Here is a 14,478-nt window from a genome sequence, read left to right as displayed (position 1 = left end):
AGTTTGAGGAGGACTGCAAATGGCAAAATTTTCAACACATTGATTCCAAATTATTTGGAAAATAACTAAGGTCTTTCTGGATCAAAATGGCATCATGTTGCACACAGCTTGACAGCCAGCTGAGTTATCAGCTCAGGTATAATTGACTTTCAAAGCTGCTAAGTAATCTGAAGGGGCTGGACTGTGCATGGCCCAGCTTCTGTATTGTGCCCTTTCCCTCCACCCCCCTTCCCACTGCAATCCCGACAGATGAACTAATCCATTGAGCTCCTTGGAGGGTACCTGAGAGTATAACCTCTGTGGAAGCACACTGCAAAGTGTAAAGGTCCATGTGTGGTAAGTAGTCTTCAACTGGCAAACCCTGAAAATTCACCCATGTATTGGATGGAATGCATTTTGACAGCAAATGTTATTACAGGTCTTTTACTTACCTCTAAATTCCTCTGATGTTCAGAGGCATTTGAAAAAAAGTTGATATAAACTTAAGGATGAAATATTAAATAAAAATAAAAGCTTAAAAGGACATAAAGGAAAAAAGCCAAAGTTGCTAACCATATACCTTAGCATAGAATTTCCATTTATGGCAGCAAGCCCTATCAAAGAAACAGGGCAGCTCGACAGCCAAATAGCAAGTGCACCCAACCCTTCAGCTCAAAGAGTTAAGCTATGCCTCTGTAATCAGTACGAAGCCCAGTAGTGGGACAAGAGGTCAGCAGCCCTGGCACAAAACTGATATTAAATTCAGTGGAAACAGGGATACACTGCATAAAATTTCATTCCAATGTCCAAGTGCAAAGTACTAACAACAAAAAACTCTCAAGAAGTTTGGTTTTCAGACATTCATGTTTAAAGTCTCCTCACACACAGAACCGGTAGAAAAAAGGTGTCCAATATTGTTAATGGAAATTGTGCAAGCATATTTTCTGAATCTATCCCAAATACTAAAGAACACAAGAACAGATTGTCAACATTTAATGTTCCAATTTAACTGCATACCGGAAAATAGTAAATAAATAATGAGTTTAGTGTGAAAGGAAAACGATTAAAACTTCCTACTCACCTGTTTACAATTTTATGCACTTCTGTTTTCCCGTCAGGTTTGATGTGCTCTGGAGTTGGAGGTGGTGATGCAGTCAGCCAGCTGGAGCCCAGCATCCTGTTATCAGGTGACAGGTCTGTAAAAAGTGGATCTTCTTCCAAGTCACTGTAAAATGGAATCAGGATTAAAAATACTGCGTAATCTCTAATAAATGAACACTCAGCATGCTCAAGATTTCATTAAAGGACAACCACGAGTTTGTGAGAGCCAAATGCTCTGATCACTTAAACCAAAAACAGCCAGCTTTGCTGGAATGGATTATATCCTTTCAAATGTGGCTTACATCCTTTACAAGAGTACTTTCATATCTGTAACATAAAAAAAAAATGCTGGAAAATCTCAGAAGGCCAGACAGCAACTGCGAAGAGAGAAGAATATTATCAATGACCCAATGTTAGAACTGGAAAAGTGAGAAAACAATCATATTTTAAGTCCCAAAAACAGGGAGCAATGGAGAGAAAAGGTAAGACCACAAGATGTAGGAACAGAATTAGGCCTTCTGGCCCATTGAGCCTGCTCTACTGTTTCATCACGGCTGATCCAATTCTCCTCTAAGCCCCAGTCTCCTGTCTTCTCCTCATATCCCTTCATGCCCTGACCAATCAAGAATCTATCAACCTCTGCCTTAAATATGGCAACAAATTCTATAAATTTACTTCCCTCTGGCTAAAGAAATTCCTCCTCATCTCCATTCTGAAAGGACACCCCCCTATTCTGAGGATGTACCATCTGGTCTTAGACTCTCCCACCGTATGAAACATCCTTTTGACAGGCACTTTATCAAGGTCTTTCACTATTCAATGTTTCAATTAGGACACACCTTATTCTTCTGATTTCCAGTGAATACAGGTCCAGAGCCATCAAACGCTCTTCATATGACAAGATCTTCACACCTGCAATCATCTTCATGAACCTCCTTTGAACCCTCTCCAGTTTTAGCACATCCTTTCTAAGATAAGGGGCCCAAAATTGCTCATAATATTCCAAGTGAGGTCTCACCAGTGCTTTATAAAATCTCAACATTACATCCTTGTTTTTATATTCTAGTTCTCTTCAAATGAATGCTAGCATTGCATTTGCTTTCCTCACCACAGACTCAACCTGCAAATTAATCTTTAGGGAATCCTGCATAAGCACTCCCAAGTCCCTTTGCACCACCTCAGTTTTTTTGTAACTTTTCTCCACTTAGAAAATAACCAGTTCTTTCATTACTTCTACCAAAGTGCATGACCATACACTTCCCAACATGATATTCCATCTGCCACTTCTTTGCACATTCTCCTAATCTAAGTCCTTCTGTAGCCTCTTTACTTCCTCAAAACTACCTGTCCCTCCACCAAACTTTGTCTCATCTGCAAACTTTGCAACAACGCCATCAATTTCATCATCCAAATCATTAACATATAATGTAAAAAGAATCAGTCCCAACACAGACCCCTGTCGAACACACCAGTCACTGGCAGCCAACTAGAAAAGGTTTCCTTTATTCCCACTCTGCCTCCTACTGCTTTATCCATGCTAGAATCTTCCCTGTAATAGCCTCATGTGGCACATTGCCAAAGGCCTTCTGAAAATCCAAATACACAACATCAACCAATTCTCCTTTGTCTATCCATTATTATGATATGATACAGGTGAATATTGTCAAAGACTTTGGGTTAAACGTATTACATTTATTCTCTTTGTTCATCTCCCATTCTGCGCCTTAAAACATGTTTTCACTTTTAATGAAGGATTATTGATCCTGTTTCTCTCCACAGCTGATGAGTTCTTCCAACAACATGCTTCAGGTTGAATGTAAAAAAATGTTTCATACATAGCAAAGCACACAAAATGCTGGAGGAACTCAGCAGGATCAAGTAGCATCTACGAAACTGATAGATCGTCAACGTTTCAGGCCGAAACCTTTCCTCAGGACAGTGAAGGAAGGGAGAAGATGCCAACATAAAAAGGTGAGAGGAGGGGAAGGTGGTTACAGATGAAGCCAGATGGGTGGGAAAGGTCAAGGGCTGGAGCAGAAGAAACCTGATAGGAGAGGAGAGGGAACCATAGGAGAAAGGGAAAGAAGAGGAGACCTGGGGAGAGGGGATGAGAGGAAGGTGAGAAGAGGTAAAAGGTCAGGGTGGTGAATAGAGGAGGAGAGGTGGAATTTCTTTACTGGAAGGAGAAATTGATATTCAAGCCATCAGGTTGGAGGCTACCCAGATGAATATAAGGTGTTGTTCCTGCATCTGAGGGTGGCCTCAACTTGGCACAAGAGGAGCCCATGGACATGTTTTCCATTGAAACCCTTTTCTCTTCGACCCAAGCAATATGCCTTATTCCCAATATCCAGGGCAGCATTTCGTGGGGCCAAATACAATGCCACGGTGCTGAAAGAACAGAATTGAACTACAGTACTGTTCCTACTTCAACTCCAATGAAGGAATTCACATTTATTTAACGAAGCAGCAAACCGCCTACATTCAAATTACCACCAGCTAAATATAGATACTTCATCTTTTGAAATCTAGAAAAACTGATACATAAAATATTATGAAGGTATTAAAAGTACCATATACATATAAAACAAATACAGTGGAGAAATAAACTGACCTTTCCATTTCATTCACCATCAATGCATTCAATAAAAATGTTAATGTAAACCAGGACTAAATTAGTAACTAGATAAAAAGAAATTAAAAACTCACACTGCTCCTGCTATTTGCCCATTCTCAACTATATCCTTGTCTTCTTGGCAAGGTGGCTTATTCTCCACATAGTTCCGTTCCTCCAAATTCCTCAGCACCATGTTGTAAATAATGTGCTCATTTGGCTTTTGCAATAGATGCTCAAACATTCGCAAAGTCATTATACTGATCTGTAGGACATAGTAAATACCTTCAATCACCCCATTACATACTATCTGACAAACAACTAATTATTTGACCAGAAGGCTACAGACTTGCACGCAATGATATACTTTAAGAATTCAAACATGATAGTTTAATGTCGCATTCATTTTAATAACTTAATACCATTAACCTTTGGTTAGAAATGCACAACTGCATCAGAGATAAGGAGATGCACAAAGCTGCTTTCTTTGGAGCAAATGCATGGCTATGAGCTTATTTGACTCAATCAACAATGGTATTGATTTTCCATGTTAGTATGCAACTTGCCCTAGATGCTTTATGAAATAAATATATTTACTCCAATACTTTTTTTAAAAGAAGGAAAATACCTTCTACTCATATTTCTGTACTTTGCTTTCCTTCCAGTTGAAATAAGTGTCTGCTGAACATGTGTCACTCAGCAGACAGATCTTCCAGTTTACGTGGCAACCTACTCCATGAGGAGTCAGAGGGCAAAGCACAGTTGCTTATCTCAGCAGAGTTTGTGACTTTGACATTTGTTCAAGAGTCCCAGATATCTGCATACTTTGATTAATGCTCACATATCTAGGCAAATCTGACAGCTTTTAGGGAGACTTTTTAAAAAGTTGGGATTGATCTCAGTAGCAAAGTAGTAGTTTTCCTTGAAATCAGATCAGTTAACTGCCAGCTCTCTCAGTTCTATGAGTAATTTAAAGGTTAGTTAAACAATGTCACCAGAGATTTAAGGAGAATAATGAGAATTTTAACTCCACAGAATTGTGATTGTTTGGGAGTGTGAACAGGACAATTAGCAGCATAACAGGACATAGACTGGCCACTTAAGTATTATAAAAGGAGTACATCCATCAGAATCAAAGACAATTAAGTGTAAATGAAAATCCAAAAATCAAAAATACAACAAAATAATGAAGAAAACACCAAATACTATCTATAGAAAGAGAAAGATTGAAGATATTTCATCAGTACCGTTAATGTTTAGTTTTAAATTGCTGGGAGAATAAGGGATAGACAGATAAGCCAATCTGTCTGAAAGGGTAGGACCAAAATGAAGTCATCTGATTGATAGAATAATGAGGGTATTAGAAAGAAAGTAAACAAGGAGGCCATATAAAACAACAGAAATGCCCAGCAGAATAGGCAGTGTCAGTAGACAAGGAAACACTGGATATTACAAGTACTAACATTGGAGAAATCATGCGTATTACTAATGGTGGCTGCTTCACAGAGAACTATTGTTCAATGCACAGAGGTAATTTCAGCACTCTTGACTCTCTACCTTTGAATCTTCACCTCACAATGACCCATGTGTCTGTGGCTTATTGCATTGTTTCAATGAGACCCAATACAGCCTTAAGCAACAGTACTTCATCTTTCAGTCAAACACAGTGGAGACTTCAGAGCTCAATATTCAGTACAACCATTTCAGATAATTCACTTTGTCTGTCTGTATCAGAACAGACCTGTTTTATTAAAGGTCTAGCACCATGGTCCTGGAGGAACATTGTTTCATTTTTACTGTGTACTGTACCAGCAGCTTATGGTCGAAATGACAATAAACTTGACCTGACTTGAATAATCCTCTTTCCACTAACACTGTTTGATTTGCTGGTCATTTCCCACAGCTCTGATCTGAAGTGTACAGCTTTTATGTGCCCTTCTGATTCCCCACCCCTCCCCGCAAAATGCCTTTACTAATCTATTAACTAACTTCATTAACAGTTTATCCCTCTAGGTATCCTGACCTGACCATTTTGCCCATTCAATCCCTCTCCATGTCTCTAAATGCTTTGTCTTTTCCCAGTTCTGATAAAGTGTCCTCAGCCTGAAACTTTCTGCAGATGCTGTCTGACTACTGTGGATTTCCAAGATGTTCAGATCTCATTATAATTACAACCTTCACCAGCTATGGGGAATCAATTAACAAAGGCAAGAAAGTACTGCTGGACCTGGTAAGATCATCATTTGCACTTACTTTCTGGATCTATTTAAAATGCTAAAACCTCAACCTTGACTCTTCCAATCTTCACTTCCCTAAGCCCTCCCTCTGGTTGCAGTCTATTCCACCTGGTAGTCGATATTATTCCAGGGGACCACCTCAAAGCAGCAATTCTCCTCACTAACCAACTGATTTTAGGATAACATAGAACATAGAATAGTACAGCACAGTACAGGCCCTTCAGCCCACAATGTTGTGCCGACCCTTAAACCCTGCCTCCTATATACCCCCCCCACCTTAAATTCCTCCATATACCTGTCCAGTAGTCTCTTAAATTTCACGAGTGTATCTGCCTCCACCACTGACTCAGGCAGTGTATTCCACGCACCAACCACTCTCTGAGTAAAAAATCTTCCTCTAATATCACTCTTGAACTTCCCACCCCTTACCTTAAAGCCATGTCTTCTTGTATTGAGCAGTGGTGCCCTGGGGAAGAGGCACTGGCTGTCCACTCTATCTATTCCTCTTAATATCTTGTATACCTCTATCGTGTCTCTTCTCATCCTCCTCCTCTCCAGAGAGTAAAGCCCTAGCTCCCTTAATCTCTGATCATAATGCATACTCTCTAAACCAGGCAGCATCCTGGTAAATCTCTTCTGTACCCTTTCCAATGCTTCCACATCCTTCCTATAGTGAGGTGACCAGAACCGGACACAGTACTCCAGGTGTGGCCTAACCAGAGTTTTACAGAGCTGCATCATTACATCGCGACTCTTAAACTCTATCCCTCGACTTACGAAAGCTAACACTCCATAAGCTTTCTTAACTACCCTATCTACCTGTGAGACAACTTTCAGAGATCTGTGGACATGTACCCCCAGGATCCCTCAGCTCCTCCACACTTCCACGTATCCTGCCATTTACTTTGTACTCTGCCTTGGAGTTTGTCCTTCCAAAGTGTAACACCTCACATTTCTCCGGGTTGAACTCCATCTGCCACTTCTCAGCCCACTTCTACATCCTATCAATGTCTCTCTGCAATCTTTGACAATCCTCTACACTATCTACAACACCACCGTCCTTTGTGTCATCTGCAAACTTGCCAACCCACCCTTCTACCCCCACATCCAGGTCGTTAATAAAAATCAAGAAAAGTAGAGGTCCCAGAACCGATCCTTGTGGGACACCACTAGTCACCAACCCTCCAATCCGAATGTACTCCCTCCACCACGACCCTCTGCTTTCTGCAGGCAAGCCAATTCTGAATCTACCTGGCCAAATTTCCCTGGATCCCATGCCTTCTGACTTCCTGAATAAGTCTACCGTGTGGAACCTTGTCAAATGCCTTACTAAAATCCATCTAGATCACATCCACTGCATTACCCTCATCTATATGCCTGGCCACCTCCTCAAATAACTCTATCAGGCTTGTTAGATACGATCTGCCCTTCACAAAGCCATGCTGACTGTCCTTGATCGGACCATGATTCTCTAAATGACCATAGATCCTATCTCTAAGAATCTTTTCCGACAGCTTTCCCACCACAGACGTAAGGCTCACTGGTCTATAATTACCCGGACTATCCCTACTACCTTTTTTGAACAAAGGGACAACATTCGCCTCCCTCCAATCCTCCGGTACCATTCCCGTGGACAACGAGAACATAAAGATCCTAGCCAGAGGCTCAGCAATCTCTTCCCTTGCCTCGTGGAGCAGCCTGGGGAATATTCCGTCAGGCCCCAGGGACTTATCAGTCCTAATGTATTTTAACAACTCCAACACCGTCTCTCCCTTAATATCAACATGCTCCAGAACATCAACCTCACTGAAATTGTCGTCACCATCATCAAGTTCCCTCTCACTGGTGAATACTGAAGAGAAGTATTCATTGAGGACCTCGCTCACTTCCACAGTCTCCAGGCACATCTTCCCACCTTTATCTCTAATCGGTCCTACCTTCACTCCTGTCATCCTTTTCTTCTTCACATAATTGAAGAATGCCTTGGGGTTTTCCCTTACCCTACTCGCCAAGGCCTTCTCATGCCCCCTTCTTGCTCTTCTCAGCCCCTTCTTAAGCTCCTTTCTTGCTACCCTATATTCCTCAATACAGCCATCTGATCCTTGCTTCCTAAACCTCATGTATGCTGCCTTCTTCCACCTGACTAGATTCCCCACCTCACTTGTCACCCATGGTTCCTCCACCCTACCATTCTTTATCTTCCTCATCAGGACAAATTTATCCCTAACATCCTGCAAGACATCCCTAAACATTGACCACATATCCTTAGTACATTTCCCTGCAAAAACGTCATCCCAATTCACACCCGCAAGTTCTAGCCTTATAGCCTCATAATTTGCCCTTCCCCAATTAAAAAATTTCCTGTCCTCTCTGATTCTATCCTTTTCCATGATAATGTTAAAGGCCAGGGAGTGGTGGTCATTGTCCCCCTGATGCTCACCCACTGAGAGAACTGTGACCTGACCCGGTTCATTACCTAATACTAGATCTAGTATGGCAATCTCCCAGTCGGCCTGTCCACATACTGTGACAGGAATCCATCCTGGACACACTTAACAAACTCTGCCTTGTCTAAACCATTGGAACAAATCAGGTGCCAATCAATATTAGGGAAGTTAAAGTCACCCATGATAATAACCCTGTTATTTTTGCACCTTTCCAAAATGTGCCTCCCAATCTGCTCCTCAGTATCTCTGCTGCTACCAGGGGGCCTATAGAATACTCCCAGTAGAGTAACTGCACCCTTCCTGTTCCTGACTTCTACCCATACTGACTCAAAAGAGGACCCTGCTACATTACCCACCCTTTCTGTAGCTGTAATAGTATCCCTGACTAGTAATACCAACCCTCCTCCCCTTCCCCTCTCTATCCCTTTTAAAGCACTGGAATCCAGCACAATAAACTGACAGTCAATGTAATTACCTTTGCAAAGCAAAACAGCCCCACCTAGTGGCAGAAAACAATGATTTAAAACATGATAAAGAAATATGAATTACCACTAACATTAAACCATTAAATTATTAAAATGCAAGCTTTAGATTCTAGCTTGACATAAATGTCATTTAAGCTTTCTCCTTGTCTTGTCTTAAAGAAACTTCAGTCTATTTCTGTGGAATACTCAAAAGCATGTACTTACACACAATTCTTAGTGCACTTGCAAAAAAACATAGAAACACAGAAAACCTGCAGCACAATACAGACCCTTCAGCCCACAAAGCTGTGCTGAACATGTCCTTACCTTAGAAATTACCCCGGATTACCCATAGCCCTCTATTTTTGAGCTCCATGTACCTGTCCAGGAGTCTCTTAAAAGACCCTATCGTATCCACCTCTACCACCGTTGCCAGCAGCCCATTCCACGCAGTCACCACCCTCTGCGTAAAAAAAACGTACCTCTGTACCTACCTCCAAGCACCTTAAAAATATGCCCTCTCATGCTAGCCATTTTAGCCCAGGGAAGAAGTCTCTGACTATCCACACGATCAATGCCTCTCATTATCAGGTCACCTCTCATTCTCTATCGCTCCAAGGAGAAAAGGACAAGTTGACTCAACCTATTCTCATAAGGTATGCTCCCCAATCCAGGCAATATCCTTGTAAATCTCCTCTGCACCCTTTCTATGGTTTCTATATCCTTCCTATACAACTAAGAACTAAGCATAGTTCTGACCAGGGTCCTATGTAGCTGCAACGTTACCTCTCGGCTCCTAAACTCAATCCCATGATTGATGAAGGCCAATGCACCGTATGCTTTCTTAACCACACAGTCAACCTGCGCAGCAGCTTTGAGTGTCCTATGGACTCAGATCCCAAGATCCCTCCTATCCTCCACACTGCCAAGAGTCTTACCATTAATGCTATATTCTGCCATCATATTCAACCTACCAAAATGAACCACCTCACACTTATCTGACAACACACATCAAGGTTGCTGGTGAACGCAGCAGGCCAGGCAGCATCTGTAGGAAGAGGTGCAGTCGACGTTTCAGGCCGAGACCCTTCGTCAGGACACACTTATCTGGGTTGAACTCCATCTGCCACTTCTCAGCCCAGTTTTGCATCCTATCAATGTCGTATTATAACCTCTGACAGCCCTCCACACTATCCACAACACCCCCAACCTTCACGTCATCAGCAAATTTACTAATCCATCCCTTCACTTCTTCATCCAGGTCATTTATAAAAATCACGAAGAGTAGGGGTCCCAGAACAGATCCCTGAGACACACCACTGGTGACCAACCTCCATGCAGAATATGACCCATCTACAACCACTCTTTGCCTTCAGTGGGCAAGCCAGTTCTGGATCCACAAAGTAATGTCCCCTTGGATCCCATGCCTCCTCACTTTCTCAATAAGCCTTGCATGGGGTACCTTGTCAAATGCCTTGCTGAAATCCATATACACTACACCTACTGCTCTACCTTCATCAATGTGTTTAGTCACAGCCTCAGAAAATTCAACCAGACTTGTAAGGCATGACCTACCTTTAACAAAGCCATGCTGACTATTCCTAATCATATTATGCCTCTCCAAATGTTCATAAATCCTGCCTCTCAGGGTCTTCTCCATCAACTTACCAACCACTGAAGTATGACATACTGGTCAATAACTTCCTGGGCTATTTCTACTCCCTTTCTTGAATAGTGGAACAACATCCGCAACCCTCCAATCCTCCGGAACCCCTCCTGTCCCCATTGATGTGGCAAAGATCATTGCCAGAGGCTCAGCAATCCCCTCCCTCGCCTCCCACAGTAGCCTGGGGTACATCTCGTATGGTCCCAGGACTTATCCAACTTGATGCTTTCCAAAAGCTCCATTACATCCTCTTTCTTAATATCTACATGCTCAAGCTTTTCAGTCCACTGTAAGTCATCCCTACAATTACCAAAATCCTTTTCCATAGTGAACACTGAAGCAAAGTATTCATTAAGTACCTCTGCTATCTCCTCCGGTTCCATACACACTTTTCCACTGTCACACTTGATTGGTCCTATTCTCTCACGTCTTATCCTCTTGCTCTTCAAATACTTGTCGAATGCCTTGGGGTTTTCCTTAATCATATCCGCCAAGATCTTCTCATGGCCCCTTCTGGCTCTCCTAATTTCTTTCTTAAGCTCCTTCCTGCTGGCCTTATAATCTTCTAGATCTCTATCACTACCCAGGTTTTTGAACCTTTCGTAAGCTCTTCTTTTCTTCTTGACTAGATTTACAACAGCCTTTGTACATCACGGTTCCTGTACCCTACCATCCTTTCCTGTCTCATTGGAACGTACCTGTGCAGAACTCCACGCTAATATCCCCTGAACATTTGCCACGTTTCTTCCGTTCATTTCCCTGAGAACATCTGTTCCCAATTTATGCTTCTAAGTCCCTGCCTGATAACTTCATATTTCCCCTTACTCCAATTAAACGCTTTCCTAACTTCTGTTTCTATCCCACTCCAATGCTATGGTAAAGGAGATAGAATTGTGATCACTATCTCCAAAATGCTCTTTCACAGAGATCTGACACCTGACCAGGTTCATTTCCCAATACCAGATCAAGTACAGCCTCTCCTTTTGTAGGCTTATCTACATATTGTGTCAAGAAACCTTCTTGACCATTCCGAACAAACTTCACCCTATCTAAACCCCTCACTCTAGGGATATGCCAATCCATATTTGGGAAATTAAAATCTCCCACCCTGGCAACCCTGTTATTAATACACCGTTCCAGAATCTGTCTCCCTATCTGCTCCTTGATATCCCTGTTACTATTGGGTTGTCTATAAAAAACACCCAGTAGAGTTATTGACCCCTTCCTGTTGATCTCTGATCAACAGTGCCACGCCCCCACCTCTTTTGCCTCTCTCCCTGTCCTTTCTGAAACATCTAAAGCCTAGCACTCGAAGTAACCATTCCTGCCCCTGAACTATCCAAGTCTCTGTAATGGCCACAACATCATAGCTCCAAGTACTGATCCACGCTCTACGCTCATCTGCTTTGTTCATAATACTCCTTGCATTAAAATACACATCTCAAACCATCGGTCTGAGCACATCCCTTCTCTATCATCTGCCTATCCTCCCTCTCACACTGTCTCCAAGCTTTCTCTATTTGTGAGCCAACCACCTCTTCCTCCGTCTCTTCAGTTTGGTTCCTACCCCCTCCCCCCCGCCCCCAGCAATCCTGATTTAAACTCTCCCCAATAGCCTTAGCAAACCTCCCCACCAGGATATTGGTCCCCCTGGGATTCAAGTGCAACCCGTCCTTTTTGTACAGATCACCCTTGCCCCAAAAGAGGTCCCAATGATCCAGAAATCTGAATCCCTGTCCCCTGCTGCAATCCCTCAGCCATGTATTTATCCTCCACCTCACTCTGTTCCAATACTCACTGTCACGTGGCACAGACAGTAATCCCGAGATGACTACCTTTGTGGTCCTGCTTCTCAACTTCCTTCCTAACTCCCTGTAGTCTGCTTTCAGGACTTCCTCCCTTTTCCTGCCTACATCGTTGGTACCAATATGGACCACGCCCTTTGGCTGTTCTCCTTCCCACTTCAGGTTATCATGGACGTGATCAGAAACATCCCGGACCCTGGCACCTGGGAGGCAAATTACCATCCGTGCTTCTTTTCTGCGTCCACAGAATTGTCTGTCTGACCCCCTAACTATAGAGTCCCGTATCAGTGCTACCATCCTCTTCCTTTCTCTATCCTTCTGAGACACAGGGCCAGACTCTGTGCCAAAGATATAGTTCCTTCATCTGCATTAAATGCAATTGAACGCTGAAGGATTTGTTTCATTTTTAAAGACAATACATCTTAGTAGAATTGCTTTCCCCTGACAAGAACTGTTCTTTTTAATATAACGACAAAAAGAGGTAGGAACTGGATATATACTATTTTATCCACCAAGCACAACGGCCTTCATGTTCAATTATCTGACTCAATTCTATTGCAAAAGCTAGAACAAACTGAATAATACTGGATTTGACTGATTTCCTTAAATGCTGCAAGAAGTTTTTTTTTAAGAAAAAAAGTTCAAAGAACTACAGTAAAACTGTCATCATAAATTGGCATACTCAGGTGTCTGACACACTTTTATAGACTTTCATTATTATAATTTTATTAATTAAATAATAAATTCACTTAATTTTTGATGTTTTACGGTATAAATTTTCCAGTGAACTTGGTTAAGTTGAAAGCGAGAGCAGGAACTGGGATTAAAATCAGAAAAAGCTGGAAATACTCAGCAGGTCATGCCGCGCCTGTGAAGCACAATAGTTAATGCTTCAGGTCAAAGACCTCTCGTTAGAAATGGGAAGGAAGGAAAGAAGTTGCTGGGAGATTGTTCACAACATGCAGACTCTTACACTGGAGAAACTAAATGCAGACTAGGCAAATGATTTGTGGAACATCTGTGTACAATCACTGCAAGGTGACCCTGAGCTTCCTGTTGCCTTCCACTTTAAATGTGCAGTATATACACTTTGACCTATCAGCCTCTAGCCTCCTGAAATATAACAATGAGGCCTAATGCAAGCCAGAGGAACAGCATCTCATCTTCCATCTGAGCATAGTGCAGCCTTCTGGAATCAATACTAAATTCCATAACTGCAAGTAACATGATACCCCTGCCTGTATTTAATCAGAATTATCACTGGCATATGATAAGAAATTTGTTCTTTTGCAGCAGTAATATACTGCAAAGATATAACAAAAATTGTAAATTACAAAATTAAATAAATAGTGCAAAAAAAGGAATAAAAGGTAGTGTTTCTGGAGTCTTCATAAATCTGATAGCAGAGAGTATTATGGGTCAGTATTTTTCCCATTTTCTTTAAGTGGAGGTTATGCCCAGCCTGATCTGCTGGGCATACCTTCCTGTTTTGCATTTTGCAACTCCTACATTCCTTTGTACATGTTCTCGCTGTCTAACTGCTCCAATTCTCTTATTAGCCACTCTGGTTTTGACCTATAAGAGATATCCCCCTCTCCTTTACCCAGCCTGCAGCTTAATGATATTCTTTTTTTTTGCTTTTCAGTTTTGATGTAGGGTCCTTCATCAGCCTGACCATCTCAATATTTCCAGTATTTTCTGCTTTTAGTTTAGATTTTCAGCATTTGTGTTTGCTTTTTTGATTTTCATTTGTTGATGGAAATTGAGCATAGGAACTGGGGCCCCTGTGAGTGGGAAGAGAGTGTAACAAACAAAACCTGGAGAGCCACATGCACATGCACTGGGATTTTCCAATAGTTGGACAGTGGATCATCAGAGTTATATTGCAAGAACACAACATGGGAGAAGTTTTACAAAAGAAATGTAGCTTTATGTTAATGCAAACTTTGTATTTATCAATATTTACCTCATCTGACAGATGGTCACAGTGTTCTATGAGCCGGTACCGCAGCTGATGTTTATTGTGTCCAGGTGCCTCAGGCTGTCTCTGTTCCCCTAACAAGAAGAAAACTAACTCTTGTAGCATTGCATTTGACGTGATCTGACGGATGATGCGATTAAGTAGTGATATTGAGGTCAGAATACCGATCTCTGATCTATACACA

General features: G+C 41.9%; 1 protein-coding gene across 1 annotated transcript in view; it reads right to left on the bottom strand.

Moving 5' to 3' along the window:
* fhip2a (FHF complex subunit HOOK interacting protein 2) overlaps positions 1-14,478 on the bottom strand; it is a 78,596-nt gene that overhangs the window by 13,186 nt on the left and 50,932 nt on the right. The window contains exons 10-12 of the mRNA XM_072239589.1: positions 14,280-14,469; positions 3,790-3,959; positions 1,061-1,204 (exon numbers count right to left, since the gene is read on the bottom strand). Of these exons, the coding sequence (XP_072095690.1) occupies positions 1,061-1,204; positions 3,790-3,959; positions 14,280-14,469 (504 nt within the window). The remainder of the gene's footprint in view (positions 1-1,060; positions 1,205-3,789; positions 3,960-14,279; positions 14,470-14,478) is intronic.

Source organism: Mobula birostris, chromosome 21, assembly GCF_030028105.1.
Source record: "Mobula birostris isolate sMobBir1 chromosome 21, sMobBir1.hap1, whole genome shotgun sequence".
NCBI lineage: Eukaryota > Metazoa > Chordata > Chondrichthyes > Myliobatiformes > Myliobatidae > Mobula > Mobula birostris.
The sequence above is the reverse complement of the archived record's forward strand: the minus strand, read 5'-3'. Positions and strand labels throughout refer to the sequence as shown.